Source organism: Xenopus laevis, chromosome 1L, assembly GCF_017654675.1.
Source record: "Xenopus laevis strain J_2021 chromosome 1L, Xenopus_laevis_v10.1, whole genome shotgun sequence".
Classification (NCBI taxonomy): domain Eukaryota; kingdom Metazoa; phylum Chordata; class Amphibia; order Anura; family Pipidae; genus Xenopus; species Xenopus laevis.
Genome location: NC_054371.1, coordinates 184,077,718 through 184,096,095, shown reverse-complemented (window position 1 = coordinate 184,096,095; position 18,378 = coordinate 184,077,718). Strand labels below are relative to the sequence as shown.

General features: G+C 37.3%; 1 protein-coding gene across 1 annotated transcript in view; it reads left to right on the top strand.

Annotated features, from left to right (window-relative positions):
* Positions 1–1,262: 1,262 nt before the first annotated feature.
* Positions 1,263–18,378, top strand: part of snx24.L (sorting nexin 24 L homeolog) — a 95,555-nt gene continuing 78,439 nt past the window's right edge. Inside the window, exon 1 of the mRNA XM_018264200.2 lies at positions 1,263–1,548. Coding sequence (XP_018119689.1) covers positions 1,489–1,548 — 60 coding nt within the window. The 5' untranslated portion in view covers positions 1,263–1,488. The remainder of the gene's footprint in view (positions 1,549–18,378) is intronic.

Sequence of the window (18,378 nt, the reverse complement as noted above, 5' to 3'; positions counted from 1 at the left end):
GGGTCCGTGATCCCCATTTGAAAGCTGGAAAGAACCAGATGGCAGCAAATAATTAAAAACTATTAAAAAATTGAAAAGTTGCTTAGAATTAGCTTTTTAGTGCTGAAAAACAACCGTACGGGGGTTTCCATAAAATAGATAAATGTGTGATTTACTAAAACCTTTCCACTTTCTCTAACTAAAACCCTGAATATAAACCCTTTTATTTCTTGCCCGTTGCTATTTACACACAGTAATGTAGCAGCTGGCCAGGGTTGCCTGGTTGGCAGTTTTCCAGCCAAATTGGGCTACTAATTTAAAGCCCAGGCGGGTTTTGAAGTACAAACTAGCCAAGGTACGGATTTGGGCTACTTTTTGGGCCTTTGGCTGGTTTGTACTTTGAAAACCAGACACAGTTTATTCTTGCTCTAATGTGCTCAGCCTGCATCACCCAATGCATGTTGGGTAATGTAGTTTTTGTTTAACAATTTGCCAACTGCCAAGTTTAAGTTAAGACTACAATACCCAGCATGCAGCAGGGCTGACTGGTGTAGAAGTTGGGAGTTACCAGATTTTGGGCTCTGTACCCCAGTCTCCCGTCACTCTTAAGTGTTTTAACATTTTCAGGTGACTTTCCTCAATTTCTGACAATTTTGGGGCAAAAATTTTTTGGCCACCAAAATGTCTAGAGGTTGAGCTGTTTTACCAATATTAATTGAAACCGTATATGTATTATGGGAAGGGTTGCCACCTGGCCTGACCCGTAAAAATAATGGTTGATTTCAATGTTACCGGTAATAGGGAAAAAAAGATTAATATATAGGAAGGCCAGTATTTTTTTCCCAGAAAAGGCGGCAATCCTAATTATAGGGTCCCTGTACCTCCCGGCCGTCTGTAGTTACATCCCTGAAGAAGAGGCAAATCTGTCCCATTTTGCTTCATAGAAAGATTTCAAAACAGTGAAAATTTGAAAAAGGCATAATTAGACTTTTTTTTCTTGCACATATTGTGCTATTTTTGAAGTGCCTCTTGGCAAGTTTTGGGTTGGTTTTTTTAAGATGACTTTGGCTGCTTTTGAAAATTAGACCCGGCAACCTTGCCGCCAGCCCAGCCCCTATTTTCTGTACCAGCCCGGTGCCATAAATCATTCATTCCGATTGTGCGTTATTTGGCTTTCCTGGTAGACACCGCGGGTCACTACTTTATGTCCTTTAGCACAGAGAGAGAGAGAGAGAACGCAATGTCAGCGCTAGAGTCAGCTTTTCCTCCACCAGGCAGGCAAGTTATGCAACAACACTGGAATCCGGCAAACTTCCACATTCAGACCGGTCACGTGACGCGTCACATGACAACAGCTCCTTCCATATGGCTCTCCCCAGTGCTGTGCCGCCCAGTGCCTCTTGTGCTTAGGGCTCCTATAGCAGCAGAAATCAGCGCGAGCTGTGACATCATCACTGGGAAGCTTCCCATTGGCCGCCCTGTGCCTTCATCGAGGGGATACCGAACGCTATGGAGGTTTACATTCCATCATTCCGGTACGAAGACAGTGAAATGGAGAGAGGCTACACGGTAGGGAAAAACGAACGGCACGGTTGTAATATCACTTGTGCCGCATAATGAGTGTATGTCAGTGAAAGAGACGCACAATCTCCCTCCTCACACACAACTAGTCAACACATAGACTCAATGAACTACAGCCTGTGCACCATTGCAAGTACAAACGCTCATATGTGGCTGCCATTTGCCTTGTCACATCCAGTGGGGCTCCGTGTGCAGATGACGTTGTCTGACGTATATATTTTACTGCATCACTGCATTGCTTTCCGTCCCATGATAAATATAGGCAGAAATGAGGTCACAATCAGCTTGGCACCTCCGGGTGTGTCAGGTGATGAGGGGGATAAAACAGCAGCAGGAGTGGGACCTGTCCCTGGGGATGTCACAATTGAGCCCTTAGTACTGCCAGGCATTGAGGGAAAATCATTATTCAGAAGTAAAGGCATTTTCTACCTCAGTATCTGGAAAGGTATTTGCTGCTGGCAACAGCTGAAACATGACTAAGTCTGGCACTGGTCGTTCTGCTTCAACAACTTCAAGTAAGGCATGGATGATCCCCACGCCTACACAGACTATTTACTTGCAAGGGATCATTGACCCTTAATTTACCTTTAAGTTAACTGTTAGTATGTTAAAAATGGCTAATTCTTAACAAACTTTCATTTGGTTGTCATTATTTTTTTTTTATATATATATAGTTTTTAGTTTATTTGACTTCTTCTTCTGACTCTTTCCAGCTTTCAGATAGGGGTCACTGACCCCATCTAAAAAACAAATGCTCTGTAAAGACTACAAATGCATTGTCTTTTGTGCTTTTTATTACTCGTTTTTCTATCCAGGCCCTCTCCTATTTATATTGCAGTTTCTTATTCAATGCAATGCATGGTTGCTAGGACAATTTGGACCATAGCAACCAGGTGAAATTGCAAACTGGAGAGCTGCTGAAGCTAACTTAACACGAAAAACACAAATAATAAAGGATGTAAACCAATTTCAAATTGTCGCAGACTATGACTCCTACTAAAAGTTCATTTAACGGTGAACAACCCCTTTACTAGCTCTAATATCTCTATGTGCAGTTTAGGCAATACTTTAGAGATGCTTATATAAACAGGACCGTAGGGTAAGAGCAATAAATATGCACAATTCCCACCACCAATATTTTTATTCTACTAAATGGATTTATGCGATTTACTCTATGAAAAGCTTAATTTATCTTTACATTATGTGTGTTTAAGTACTTTGGAAGTGTGTATCTCCTTTTTTTTATGTGTAGCCTGAGCTCAGTGATCAGTTTATCTTACAAGAAAGTGATAGCCACAGTTGTGATCCTGCCTGCAATATTCATGTCCTGTTATTTCATTCATTGTAGCATCAATACAATACTTACTGACATTATTAAAGGAGATTATTAAAGGAGAACTAAAGCCTAAAAATAAAATGATTTGTTTTATATACTGCACTTTGGGCTGCTCTATAACAGTTATCTTACATGCTTTTAAAGTTGTCCACCATTGTTGTAATGTTGAGATTTAAAGTTTCACTTTTCACTTTATTATATATTTCTAAAGTAGCTTGGGGGAGGGGTTACTGACTGTGATTTTACATTAGTTGATACATTTCTTCTCTCTGTCCCTGCCAGAATCCATGAGTTTCATTAAAGGCAGCTGTTTGAATTGATACACTAGTTGCTAATGTTCCGCAGACGCTGCTGAGACATGTATGAACTAATGGAGCAAATTGTAACTGTTCATAATCTGCTCCTGGATTACTGAATTGCCAGATTGAAACACCAGGGACAGGATTTAAATTTTGAAAAATGTAAATAAAAAAAAAAAAGGAAAGTGAATAATCTGAAAACAACCAAACTGAAAAAAAGTATTTGGCAGGTCAGTAACCCCTTGTAATGAGATTGCACTGGTTTGCATGCTGTCATGTAACGTGGATACAATTTAATTTAGTAATCAGCTTTGTATCGTGAATTGTATATTGTCATATATGTGTGGGTATATAATATACATACAGTAGTCTACCTGACCTGGCTGGGAAGAAAACATTTTGGGAGGGCCTGGCCCCTTGCCACTCCGGCGCAAACTTTGTAGTTGAAAGCAGCTAGGGAGGGGGGGGGGGGAACTACCATACAGCAGATCCATGTATACATTCTAGTAGTTACTAGACTGTATACATTATATATATATATATATATATATATATATATATATATATATATATATATATATATAGTGAATAAAGTACCCCTCTTGTAAAATATAAGGATATTATGAGTTACAGAGGAGTTTCATGACCATAGAAAAACACGAGGCCGAAGGCTGAGTGTTTTTATACAGGTCATGGAACTCCGAGATAACTTCTAATATCCTCATATTTTGCAACATGGTGTAAAAGTTTCAGTGAGTCATGTGAGAGAAATGACATCAGAACTTACCGTGTATAATTGATGACATCAGAACTCTCCGTTAAGAATATAATTTACAAGATATTAATGACTTTTGTGTATTTTTTATATATATATATATATATATATATATATATATATATATATATAATATAGATAGATAGATATTCTTCTGATACACAGATATTCCATGCTAAAGGGCTGTGATTGCTTATGGCTGGTACAGAAGGCTAGAACCTTGCTTTGTACAACAAGGTACTAAAGTAAGTTTTCAGATTCAATTCCTCTATTAGAAATTATGCAGAATTGTGTTTAAAGGAGAAGGAAAGGCCAAATGTTAGGCACCCCAAGTGAATGTATTGATTTACCTGAAACCCCAGGCTGGTGCTCCTATCAGCAGAAAACTGGACCGGCCCAGAGTTCTTCCAGTGAGCACCACGGAGCGATCCTCTTCCGGCTTCCTTCTTCTTCGCGTGGCTTCACATTCGTAATAGAACGAAAAGCTGAACTTTAACTATAAAGTCAGCTAATTCGTTCAACTGCGCATGCGTTTGCCCCGGGAAATTTGAAGCAAGAAGAAGCTAGAAGTGGATCGCTCTGTGGTGCTCATTGGTACAACCTCAGTCCTCAATCCGACAGAAAAATCAAGCCTCCCCGATCGAGATATCGATCGGAAAGGCCTGTCGGAGGGCCCCATACATGTGCAGATAAGCTGCCAAATCAGTCTAAAGGACCCGAATCAGCATCTTAAATCTGCCCGTGTACGGCCACCTTAATTTATAGGTGGCTGTTTAAATCGAATTGCTGGTTGGTTGCCATGGACAACATCTCCAGAGATATTTATCACCAATTTTAGTAAACATGCCCTTTAATATCTCCAGATTGTTCTTTCACCTCCCCACCCAACAGAGTTAACTTAATTTGTGGCTCTAGATGTTTCTGCACAGCCCTGCCAAATGCATATATCAAATCATCCTATTTAAAGAATAATGTTATTGGGAGTTTCCTCTTTCTGTATGGCACAGGAGTTGGATTCCATGCAAGGTTCTTGTCACATACTGGCACCCTCTTGTCTCATGATGAGTGACGCTGGTTTTTAGATTTGTACTCTTATTAAAAAGTTCCCTTTCCCTTATGACTGCCCAGAAACTGCTGCTAAAGTGAGATCCACAATGGTTTCATATCTGCTAACGTTCTGTAGCGTTTACTATATGCTTCCTCTTTTTAATGATAACATATACACTGTATTTTATTTTAGGTTAATGGTTTACTTTATGTTAGTTTTTAATATGTTATAAAATGGCTAATTCTAAGCATTTTTTTCAATTGGCCGTTTTTTCTTTTATTGTTTTTTTTTTTTCATTATTTGCATTTTTTCTGATTCCCATCTAAATAAACAAATGCTCTGTAAGGCTACTAATTTATCGTTATTGCTACTTATTGTTCTATTCAGATCCTCTCCTATTTATATTCCAGTCTCTTGTTCAAATCAATGCATGGTTATTAGGGTAATCTGGGCCCTAGCAACCAGATTGCTGAAATTGCAGAAGCAACAACTAAAAAAAAATGAAAACCAATTGCAAATTGTCTGACTATCAGTCTCTACATCATACTTACATTTCATTTAAGTATGAGGGCATCATTTATAGGATCCATAATCCGGAAATCAAAAAGCTCAGAAATAAGAGAATGCCATGTCCCATAATGTCCTATTTAAATAAATAGTTCTTCCTTTTTTACTTATTTGCATTTGTATTAATAAGAAAATTGGGCTCATTTATAATGAACCACTCAGTGTGCTGGGAAAAAAAAGGCCACAATCGGGGCATTGTACAAATAGTATTTGTCTAAAGAAAAGATTAAGATATAGCAGCCCTTGAACACATGGTGACCTCTGTAGAGAATGGGAACCCCTGTAATGAATTAATGACCATCTGAGAGTTACATGAAATTAAAACCTTGTAAAACTATATTTAACAAGAGCTTTGACTGGCATCAGCAGGAGAGAAAGTTAGCATTCATTTTAATTATAGTATTAATGTGAGGATTAAGGATTAATCCTTGCGCTAAACAACTTTCTTTAACTTTGCCAAGGAAGCATGACTCCAGAGTCTAACAATGCTTTATTTAGATCAATCTATAATTCTCAATATATAAATGATGCAATGATTATCTTGCTTCTAAGGGTGGTAGGGGCTTTTGCAGGAATGACCATAATGAAGGAAGCAACAACAAAAAAAACAACACCCAAGTACCTCTGTGCTGTTATGCCATAAATGTAACTTCATATTAAAGCTATTTTTTTTTACTGAAAAACATTTATAATGTGTCTGTGTAACACTGGAAATGTTCTTCAATGAAATATGTAAACTGAACTTTAATTCACAGAGAGTTCAAATTGTTCTTTCTGTGGTCAGGATGAAGAAGGCTTTTTAGGTTAGAATGTAAATAAAAGAGGAATGAATCATTCAAATGATGGTGGACCACACAAGCCACTGGATTACTGGTTGAGGATCAGCACATATGAAACCACACTACATCTTTGCTATTGCATACACATCCTCTATCAAGTGTCTACTTAGCAACGGCACACACTTAGGGGCACATTTACCAAAGGTTGAGTTGTGTTTTAACAAAAAATTCTAGTTTTTCAAGAGTAGTTTTCAGTCAAAAACTCAAAATTTTCAGGGTTAAAAAAACCTCAAAATTTTCAGGTTTTTGTAAAATTTTATTATATCCCAAAGCTAGAAATTGCTTGAATCTGAAAATACTCCAGCTTAAACCTGTTGAGGTCATGTAGAAGTCAATGGCAGAGGTCACTTCAACACGATTAAATAGATTTTTTTCCAGCAGAAAACTAGATTAATTCGATCAATTCAAGTTTTTACCAGCGGAAAACTCTATTAATTCGAGTTTTCAGTTTCTTCAACCCGAATTCACTTCGTTTTTTTCCATTAGAGTTTTATTTATTTTTTTTAAATCTGAAAATTTTCAAGTTGTGAGTTCATTTGAGGTATAAAAAAAACCTCGCAAACCTCTAAAACTCAACCTTTGATAAATCTGCCCCTTAAAATGCACTCATCCAAGATTGGCAGAAAGTAATAGAGGGTTAATTTCCAGTTGTGATGTGTATTAAGAGTTGTATGACTTTAACTGGGATATCAGTTTTTTTTTTTTTTAAATGCATACATGTTTCACTAAATAAAACTATTTTGTAATGGATGTCTACTAAAAATGTTGTACCTGCTTTGAGTTACAAACAATTATCTTGTTTGCGACCTCCTTCAAAGTTCATCGGCCACTGGCCGTCTTGCTCGCTAGTGATTGATTGGCTGCCGCTCCGATGCTCAACTGCTAGATAAGGCTCAAGGGTAGTTTACTGTATTTTGTTTACACTAGCTAAAGTGTCAGCCATTAAAATTTATATTCGCAAATTTTCATCTTGGGGTCTCTACATGCCAAAAAGGAACGTTTTGTGTAAATTTTCAGATATTTTGAAATAAACTTTTTTTTTTTGACTTACAATTAAAACTATGCTTATTTCAGGTGCCATGGTTTGTACTGCTGTGAGTTTATATAGTGAATAAAGTGCCCCCTATAACAAGTAATAGGTGAATTCTATATCCTCATATTTTGCAACAGGGGTTACTTATTTATTATAATACACAAGTTGCAGTGAGTCATGTGACAAAAATAACATCACTAAGCTTTGATTATAACTGATGACATCACTAAGCATCATTTATAAGGATATCATTTACAGTCTATTCATTGCTCGTGTATTATATTGTAAAATATTACTGAGGAGTTCCATGATCATACAAAAGCATGAGGCCTAAGGCCGAGTGCTTTTATACAGGACATGGAACTCCAAGGTGACTTCTAATATCCTCATATTTTTCAACAGGGGCTACTTTATTTATTATAATACACACATTTCAGCAAGTCATGTGAGAGAAATAACATCACTAAGCTCTGATTATAACCAATGACATCACTAAGCTCTGATTATAACCAATGACATCACTTATACCATTTATAAGGATGTAATTTATAGGATATTCGTGGCTCTAGTGTATTATAGTAAAATATGTTTCTTATGTATCTATATTATGAAAAATATTTACTTTTTTAAGGTATTTAAAGGGGATCTAAAGTAATTTTTAAAAACATGCATATATAGTTTCCAATCACTAGATAAAACAATTTTGGAATATATATTAAAAGTTTATTACATTTTATTACATTTTTTTATGAGTTGTAAGACTTGTGAGTGCTCCTTTTTGAGGATATATATATATATTATATACGTTCTGGCTAATGCAGAGTGGGTAAGTAAGTCTTTCTGAACCGTTTGGTGCATAATATGCGCAGGACTAGAGGTATCCAGCATCTCTTTTACTAGTAAGGACCAAACTTGTACCAAATATTGAATATCTTCAAGTACCCTATATGCCCTGTTTACCTCTATAAGTAGTAGTGAAATAATACATTTAAAGGGGTTGTTCACCTTCAAACATCTAGTTGTTTTTTTAGATAGTTCACCAGAAATAAAGACTTTTTTCAATTACCTCCTATTTTCTATGTGTGACTGTTTTTCTCATATTGAAGTGTAATTTTTCACCTTCTAAAGCAGCTCTGGGGGGGTCTCCAAAAACTGTTCTAAATTGATATATTTAGTTGATACATTTCTTATCTTTGTCCCTGCTGAGCAGAATCCCTGAGTTTCATTACAGGCAGAAGATACAATAGTTGCTAATACTCCAGAAATGCTGCTGAGAAATGTATAAACTAAATGTTGCAAAATTGTAACCGTTCAGAATCTGCACCTGAATTACTGAGCTGCCAGACTCAAACCCCAGAGACAGGAACTTAGATTTTGAAAAAAACAGTAAATAATGGAAGGTGATTGAAAAAAATCTTTATTTCTGGGGAGCAATCTGAAAACAATTTGAACTGAAAAAAGTGTTTGGAAGGTGACCAACCCCTTTAAAAAATAAAGTAATAAAACATTGTTTTTTGTGATTAAAACAATTAAAAAAGTCTGTTCTTGAAAGCCCTATTCATTGAACTTATAGTACAAGGAGGTGTACTGCTTTTTTTTTTTTTTTTTTTAATCTTCATCATCTAATAGCTTCCTTGCTACCTTGAAATAAATTCAATGCATAGCTATAACCTATATATAATTATTGTTTTGTGTATCTGTAGAACAAGTATTCTATTAATCAACAGAGGAAAACTGGAGACCAGCATATAGGATGCAACAAGTAGCAGTTTTTAAGAAGCCTTTTATTTGACATAAAACTGTACATATACGGGTTACTATTGACCACAGACTCGGCTACATCTGTCCATGGATAGCTCTGTGTAATGGGAAACTCTCGCCTTCCCTGCCAATATATGGATGGTGCTCCAGACAAATATTGATTAGAAAAGCTGGACAATTACAAAACATTTTGCCTTGGATGTGATTCTCTTCTACTGGCTCTTCACTGGGCTCCTGTGCTATCCTCCTGTTGATTAAAATATTGTATCAGACTCGTTTGTCCAGCCCCTCGGGTTGCTAATTTGGGCACGAATTTGTGTTTTTGAAGGAAGCAGATTCACATATAGTCAGCTTTAACCTGAAATGTCCTCATGGCTTTATGCAAAGATCGTAGTGCATGTGATGATGGGATCTTTTTAATATGTGCTTCTTTTTAATTTTCAAGCCATATTCTCTGTAACGTTATTGTGGTTTTTAAAGACTATGTCTCGAAAGGATCAAGCCAGCTCTTGGGAGGTAGATCATCCGAATCACATTAACCTGCCCAGACAGGTGGAAAACCAGTTGCACTTGTCTTAAGGACAAAAGTAATGTATTAAAAACAATTCTGCAATGTTCTAGACAACAGACTGTAAATTAGTTGTAAAATAGTTGAATATTCATTTAGTTGCTATTGGCAGGGGGAAACAATAAGCTTTTATTTCGGTTAAATAGTGTGTGGTTACAATTAATTTCATAGCAAATGGCATTTAGAGCTTTCCCTCGTATTTCTTTCTGTCCTGTAAACAAAGCATACACTAATGTTCATTTTTAGAAGCAAGTTTAAGAGACTTAACAGATATCTGTTTAATTAGCATTAATGTCAAAAACAATTGTTTTTTTTGTATATCTTTAGTAGGTAAGAGCAAGCTTAAAGGGGAAGCAAGCTCCACCTGCCGTTTGAAAGTGCAATCAGTTTCCCTGCAGAACAGTTGGGGACCTTCTGAAGTTTCCTATCTGCAGTTGTAAAACATCCCCTTTAATGATTTGTTTGGGCTGAATGAAACTGGCCTTACTGTTGTGCTACTGCCCCAGCTATTAAAGTAGAAGGAAAGGTTAAAACTGAGTAAGCTTTATCAGTACACCAGTAAACCCTCAAAGTAATGCTGCTCTGAGTTCTCTGTCAAAAGAAACATAGCATTTATTTCCTTCTATTGTGTATACATGGGCTTCTGTTTCAGACTTTCCTCTGTTAGCTTAAACCTCCAGGACATGGGCTTGAGCATGCTCAGTTTGCTCCTCTCTCTCTCTCTCTCTCTCTCTCTCCCTCCCTCCCTCCTTCCCCCCTCCCTGCTGTAATCTGAGCCCAGAACTATGAGTGAACAGGGAGAGACTCAGGCAGGAAGTGACATCACTACAAGCTAATATGGCAGCTGCTATCTTTAACAAACAATGACAGCTTCTAGAGGTGGTTACTCAAGTATGGTAAAGCATTCTGCAAAATAAATATATTGTTATAACTTGCACTATTGTGGCTAATCTATTGGCAATAAACTACTTTGGTAGCTTTCCTCCTTGAAACAGACAAACCTGTAGATGGTATATGGACAGTAGAGACCAACTTGGGAGGAATATTTACCCCCTGTATAAAGGGATTTTACATTATCTACATCTCTGCATGGCTTATATAATTTCTAATAGTTATAGTTATATCTACCGCTCTCCCGCCTCTTTACTTTCCTGCAATGGTGGTGCTGGTTCTCCGTCGGGCCGGCAACGTCCCTTAGCAACAGCAGAAAATTCACGGATCCGCGCACACACTATTTATCTGCAGTCGGGGACGTGGCTCCTCTTTTTATTAATTTTTCACCACAAAGATCAACGTTTCGGGGGATTTCAACCTCCCTTTATGCTATTATATAATTTATAGACCCCTTGTATGCACCTGCTCCATTGAACTAGTGCATAAAAAAGGGATGCACCGAATCCACTTTTTGGGATTCGTTTGAATCCTTCAGGAAAGATTTGGCCGAATAACAAACCGAATCTGAATCCTAATTTGCGTATGCAAACTAGGGGAAGGAAAGAAAAAGGTGGGGAAAATGTTTTTTACTTCCTTGTTTTGTGACAAAAAGTCACATGATTTCCCTTCCCACACCTAATTTACATATGCAAATTCAGATTTGGTTCTGCCATGCACAAGGATTCCGCCAAATCCCAAACCAAGGTCTAGGTGCTAGACCTAGCGCATTGTGCAGTTTAGAAGTTGAAATCCACAACATTAAAATGGAAGCCCATAGGCTTCTAGGACTATAGAGAGAGAGAGAGATTCCCAAAATTATTTGTCGGTACAAAAAAAGTACTGTGAATGCATTTTAACCATAGAAATAATTCTGTGAACACAAATATTCTTTTGTAGTTATAAAGTACATTTTAAAATGTAGCTTTTATATATTGCAAAGATTTTTGTGTATATGGAGTTAATTATTTTTTAAGAGGGTGTGCCACACAAGCTGAGTTGCACACAATATTTCCAGTAAGTGAAGGTGTGTACCGCCAAAATTAATTTTGGCACTTCAAAATGTTTTCTGTGACTTTTACAGCTGCAAAATAAATATTTTAATTGTGAACTGTATTTTCGACCTCAAAAGGAACATTACAAAAACAAATATAATGCATGAATTTTTATTTCAAAATGTCCAAAACGGATAAAACATGCCCGATACTACCGCTTATACTGATTCATCAGAATTAGCAGATGAGGAGGGTGGGAGCAGTTGCTCATATTTTGCCTACGAGTGACCTTGATATGGAAACACTCAGCAGGGCTCACTATAGGGAGTAATTCCACTTTTAAATGACACTGATAAGTACTTGTTATCATTTAAATGTGCTGTTAGTGCCAATACCAGAATAACAAATGCCCCGTTGATGTCTAAAGCCGATTAAGAACCCATAAAACAGTGAATACATTAGATCACATTTGCTTCGTATTGACCTGCGTGCCCCTCTTGCTTTTACAGGTCAAGGTGACATAGGGTACAAAAAGTCATGCATGATACATGTTATAATTAACATGTTCCTGTTTCATTATTGTAATTATCTCTTCCTCCCCATCATTCTATATTTATATTGATGTCTGTGTACACAATAGCATTGAATTCATTATATGATTAGACATGTCTACTGAGCACCAGTAGTTGCTTATTTTAAGTACGTTATGTTTAAATGCTTGACATAATGATTTGCTTTACTTGTTTTTTCAGTGTTTACAGAAAGCTTCAATACATATATAAAAACTGTACTGGGGACGGTACTGCTTAAATGTGTAAATGGGCTAGAATTTGAGTTTTTTTGAGAATTCCAGCATCACTTTAAGAATGCTTTGTTACAGAGAGTGAGAATTTCAGGTGTACAATAAGCCAGGGCTTCATGTTTGTGAATGGAAATTTGGAAGCAAATTTTACATTTGAATTTTGAAATTCAAGGAGAAATAACAGCCTGCCAGAATTCTGCTGGAGCACTATTAACTGATGCGTTTTGAAAAAAAAACATGTGCTCCCATGACAGTATCCCTTTAAGTAACGGCAATAGAAGAAGAGCCATTCAATGACCATCGGTTCATACCCCTCAATGTTTGTATAACTATAAGACCCCTTATAACTATATATCATAATTTATAACTGTATGTTCTTTCAAGTTTCAACTGTAAGAAACCAGTAATAGTATACGTTACACATTAGGGGTTGTTTACCAAAGTTCAGGACAAGGTGCAAAGTACGAAAAAACAGGCACAAACTGCCATGTTTGTTTTTTTCCTTTTTGTTTTATATCTTTGCACCTTGACTGCACTTTGCACCACCTATGCATGTCTGCAACTTGCACCGGAAGTTATGCCTCTGTTATGTTCTGTGAATGAGGACTAATGGGGATAATCTTGCACTCCTTACGGCTGTAGAACTTGCATCCAGGCCATTGTTGTGAATGGACACCCATTGTTATCCAGCAAATCAAATCAAATATTTTTAGTTTCAGGATTATTCCTCTCTCTTGGCAAATGTCATACATGGTGGAAAAAACACCCATCATTGCTGATTTACCCATTGTTATTTGATTTTGTTTAACATTGAATCCCGTATAAGACTGCAGCCACGTTATCCACTTTCTGAATAAATAAATACAGTTGTCAAGACAATTCGTGGACTTGAACTGGGTTGAACTGTTTCCGTTTGCGCAGGTGCTTATATTGTGACATAAGTTACATAAATGGTTGAGTAAGTACCTTTACTGCATTGTTCGTACGCCTTCTAGAAACTGGCAGCTTGTAAAGTCCACTTGATGTGGCAGAACGAGGCAGATTGCTTGACGAAATGGGAAGCTGGAGTTTACAAATAAGAAAACGCTAAAAGATACAACAAAGCCACATGGATGTTCAAGAGTGCTGATCTCTAATATAATTTGTACCTTTGCTCATTAAGTGCCATCGGCAAGGTGTCTGCATAAAGCTTCTGCTAAGCAAGGTCAGCCGTAGAGCCAAGGCAGATCAGCAAGTGTCAATATCTGTCCCAAGCCTTCTAGCTTAATCACAAACATTAACATGTCTTCTTGTTCCTTTGAATTAGAGGAGAAATTGACCCTTGACCCACCTGTCTCAACAAAAAAGAATTCATTTTACAATTGACATTACTCAACTGCTCAGTGGCCAGCCTTGTGCTCAGATGCAGTCTTGTGCCAGACAGAAGGTTATAGCTATCCAAAACCCTTACAGCAGTGCTGTAAAAAAAACCTCCTTTTTCAGCTATCCATCTGCTCTGTGGATTTATGGAACCTAAATTGTAATGGTTATCCCTTATTGCCTGGGAAATATTGTAACATGCCAGACGATGTAAAAAGATTTTTTTCTTCTTTACCAAATTAAAGGAAATCGAAACAATTTAGGTCTCTATAAAAATATATTGCATTAAACAGTAGAACCCTGCTTCATGTAAATAAACTATTTTCATAAAAAATTTATGTTTTTAGTAGTTTAATTGGTTAATCCTAAATAGAAAATTGCCATTTTAAAAACTAAGGGCAGCCCCCCTACAACCGCAATTCACAGTGCACACAAACAAACCATACATGTTAGGTCACATGAGCCAATTAACAGCCAGAGTTCTATCTTTTGCTTCCCACACTTCTTCCTGTTACAGTTAGAGCTGCAGATTTTCTGGTCAGGTGATCTCTGAGGCAGCACAGAGAATATCATAAAATCGTGACTCAAGGCAAGAGACGCAGAAGGCCAATGGGCCATGGACTTGGGAAATCACAATCAGAGCCAGTGTGGACTTATAGGTCTCACTGGGGTTGCAAGTCTTGGCAGCATCACACTTTCATAGTAACTACTGTTTCACAGTTGTCATGCATGAGCCCTCCTGCACAATTAGTGCAAATATTTAGTATAAACTCTAATACTTAGCCAGCAATGTATATGCAGTCATTCCTTTGCTTAGCATCCAATGTGGTTTCACAACTTTTTTATACAGTTGACAAACTAAAAATGAAGTTGCAAGTCACAGTTTCCCCAAGAGACCTGCTTATCTTAAATTGGTATAATTGTTTCTCTGCGTATCTTAAATTGTTACAAAATTATCCAAGTCATGTATTCTGGCCTCTCTGTCAAAAGCTAATTAAGTTTAATAAATTTTGTATCTTTTTCTGGCTGTTCGATGCACAAGATCTAAGAGAAAGTCAGGACATTTAACTAACAATGCATTCTCATGCTTTCTGCATATTTACTTTTTCATTTATTTCTAGCCTATAGCTAAGGTCTGCTTGCACAGTATTCCACATAAGAATAAAAAAAACAAGCCTCTTATTTTTGATGGGAGATTGCTGCTTATTCTCCATGCCACAGCAAGAATTTGGAAACTTTTGTGCCACATTTCTCAAATAGGTTTTTTCCAGTAATTTAGTGGCTTTAGCATTTGAGCAAAACAGACCATGACCTTGCCCTCATATTTTTTTCTTTCATAAAGACCCTTGGGATTAGCTTCCAGCTCCCCACCTCTTTGTACTTTTTTCAGTTTCTAGCATGAACTCCGCCTGATAAAGATGATGTTTAGTCTGCGGGGCCTTTGTTTATTTATGATATCAGCAGAAGAGCAATGTTTCCTTGCTGTTGTGGTCAAATAGAAGTGACCCTGCTTGTTCACAAGTGCCCAAAGTGTAGAGATAAGGGGTACAAAATAATAGAATACAATGGAAAGAGTGTACTGTAATTATTTGTGGCCTGTCAGCTGGAGCCCTCTCAAGCCCCCAGTGATTCAAATCTGGGAACTCTGCACAATTTTATGCAGTAACCGAGGCCGGCATCGGAGAAATGGAGCCCAGTTCCTCCGATAGAGCTGAAATTGCCTCCGTTTGTCATGCGCTGAGCATGCCAGTTCCACACAATATCATTTATTTGCAAATGGGCCTGGCGTCTCAGCCCTTTGGTATCTGGCCTGTAATTTGTCATGTTCCTGGCACTATCAGTGTGCAGCTCTTTTCCTAGAATCAGATTATTTGTGCAAGCGGCAAATGTCATCTTTGCACCTAGCGTTTTGTGTGTAGTCATGAGCAGTAGATGATTACAGCAGGTACATTTTTCTTTGTGTAATTAGCAAAGTGTTTAAAATGTCTGTATAATAACGTCTTTTGTATTTCTGTGCAGACAGTATATGTTTTTTTAATTTGGAAATAGTCATAAACATTTCCTTTTTGTTTTTATTCCAACTTTTTTCCTTTTTTCGTATATCCTCTCTATGGTGTTGTGATATAAACCCAGGAAAACAGTCAGCTACCCCAGTCCATGTCACATCAGGTATTTGATTCATAAAACATGTCCAAGGAGGTTTATTTATCTTTTTATCTTTAGATATGTTTACAGTCTTAACGCAAGTCAAATGTGACTTTTTTTTTTTGTTTAATACGTTTTATCAGGTACCGGAACACATAGAATTCACGGTTGATGCATTTAGTCCCCTTAATGCTTAGCTAGATCATACAAAACCTTCACTTTTATGTCATATTTCAGAAACAGTTTGTTAGCTAGTTATAACTGACCGTGGCCCAGTGCCCCGGTGGGACCCCTATAGCTCCAGCACCCCTGCCCCCCACCCCAGCAGTCACAAGGTTTGCTTCCCATATTCATAAGACCTCTTGTTTTTCAGCAAATAATGTATGGTTGTAGCAGTATCTATACTATAGAACAGTGATTCCCAACCTTTTTTCTACCTGTAAGCCACACTTTTTGGTTTGGTAGTACACCTTTAAAACTTGCTTCCAAGGTGCTCCAAAAATCAGCACCTGCTTTGAGGCTTATAGAAGCAACATTAAAGGGCTTGGTGAGCAACATGTTCCTCATGAGCTACTGGTTGGGAATCGCTGCTTATAGTAAAAGGTATGGCACATGCTTAGTGGGGGGCTGAAGCTGCTGCTGAGCATTGTGTCAACTAATACATCACAGTGTAACCTTTAAGCAAACCCGTGATCTAATTTACTGGTCTGCTACTGGGAAACATGATAAGGGTAAAATCAATCTATCTCATTTATAAATCGTAAATAGGAAGCAATTTAGAAGGACACCATACCCCTTTGTTTAGTATTGGTCTTTTTTTTGGACTTTTTTCCAAATATTAAAATTTTATTCAAATAGGGTAAACAATGAAACTGAAGCTACTCCATGTTTGTTTGTTTTTTCTCCAAGTAACTGGTAATTAGATTAACAGTGAACAAATAATCCTCCTACATATTGGACTCCTGTTTAAAGAAACAGTAACATCAAAAAATTAAAGTGTTTTAAAGTAATAAAAGGAGAAAAGGCTCAGGTTACACAGCAGATAGCAGATAAGCGCTGTAGAACATAATGTTATCTGTTATCCACTATTTAACCTGTGCCATATAGACTTTTTTTCAATTTCCACCATTTTTATACAAGCAGCTTGTTTATATGAACTATAGTAATGTTTCTGAAGCAAAGAGATCAGTTTTACCAGTGCAGGGCAACATGACATGATATTTTCATTACTTTAAAACACTTTTTTTTGGTGTTACTGTTCCTTTAACTGTAGGACAAAACAGTCCAAACAAAGGACAAAGAAAGGGGATTGTTTATACAGAGCTCAGAATCTTGACCTGACTAATTAATGATGAGATAAGTATGAAAGCAAAATATGTATTTTTTTTTTTTAAGTAAAAGATTACGTAGAATTTATTTTCAGCATAAATTCTATTTCTTTTGGAAAAGGTGCGTATTGCTGTATATTACCCCTTAGAAAAGTAATTACTATTTGAAAACTGTACATACTATATTGATGAGCTACCAGCTGTTGGAAAGCTGAATGTTGCATTTCTCTGGCCTGTGCAGTATGTCGGCCATTTAGGGTGGGCTCCGCATAATATCAGTTGCCATTTAACAGCTTTTGAAGAACCGCAATTTTGGGATTCCTGCTGTATCAAATATCAGTGGAATAATGAGCATGTTTAGATTTAAAGTTGATGCTCGTTGGGTCACCCTCTTTAATTATCCTGTCTATATGTAAGAGCATTTCTCTTTTGGTATTGTCATAGCTGAGATTATTTTGCCATTGACAAATCTGATCTTTACACCATTTTTCCTTTTTCGCTTGACGTTCTTAATTGATTGCTTGTGTGATGTGTTTGAGCCTCCAGTGGAGCTTTCCAGATTTCTACAGACATCGATCGATTAGCGCCGGGATGTTAATGTTGGTGATTTCATTCGAGGAACATTTAAAATGTGTCAGAAATCTGTAGTTAAAATCTGACAGATCATGAGCTCTTGCTATTTTGATCATGCTGTCTGCTATTAACAGAGAACTCTCCGCAGGTTTCATGCAAAAGTGAGTTTTGGCACTTTATTCATGTGCAGGCCAAGGAGAAAATTGCCGTCAGCTGCCTGAGCAGTAGTGTGGAAACAATATGGATTCTTTTAATATTTCATCCTTGTTTTTCCCTTTCTTACTCCTCAGTGGCATTCACCCTGGCAAAGTGACCCTGGGCACACAGAACTAGATTCCTCCCAGGTCTCTCGATGCTGTGAAGGTTGGCAGGGAAGTGACCAGGAGGCTTCCTGAAGCAAGTCAGTAATTGTCTCACAGGCATTGGGCAGGCAGTGGAGCAGATGCTCTTCATTATACCC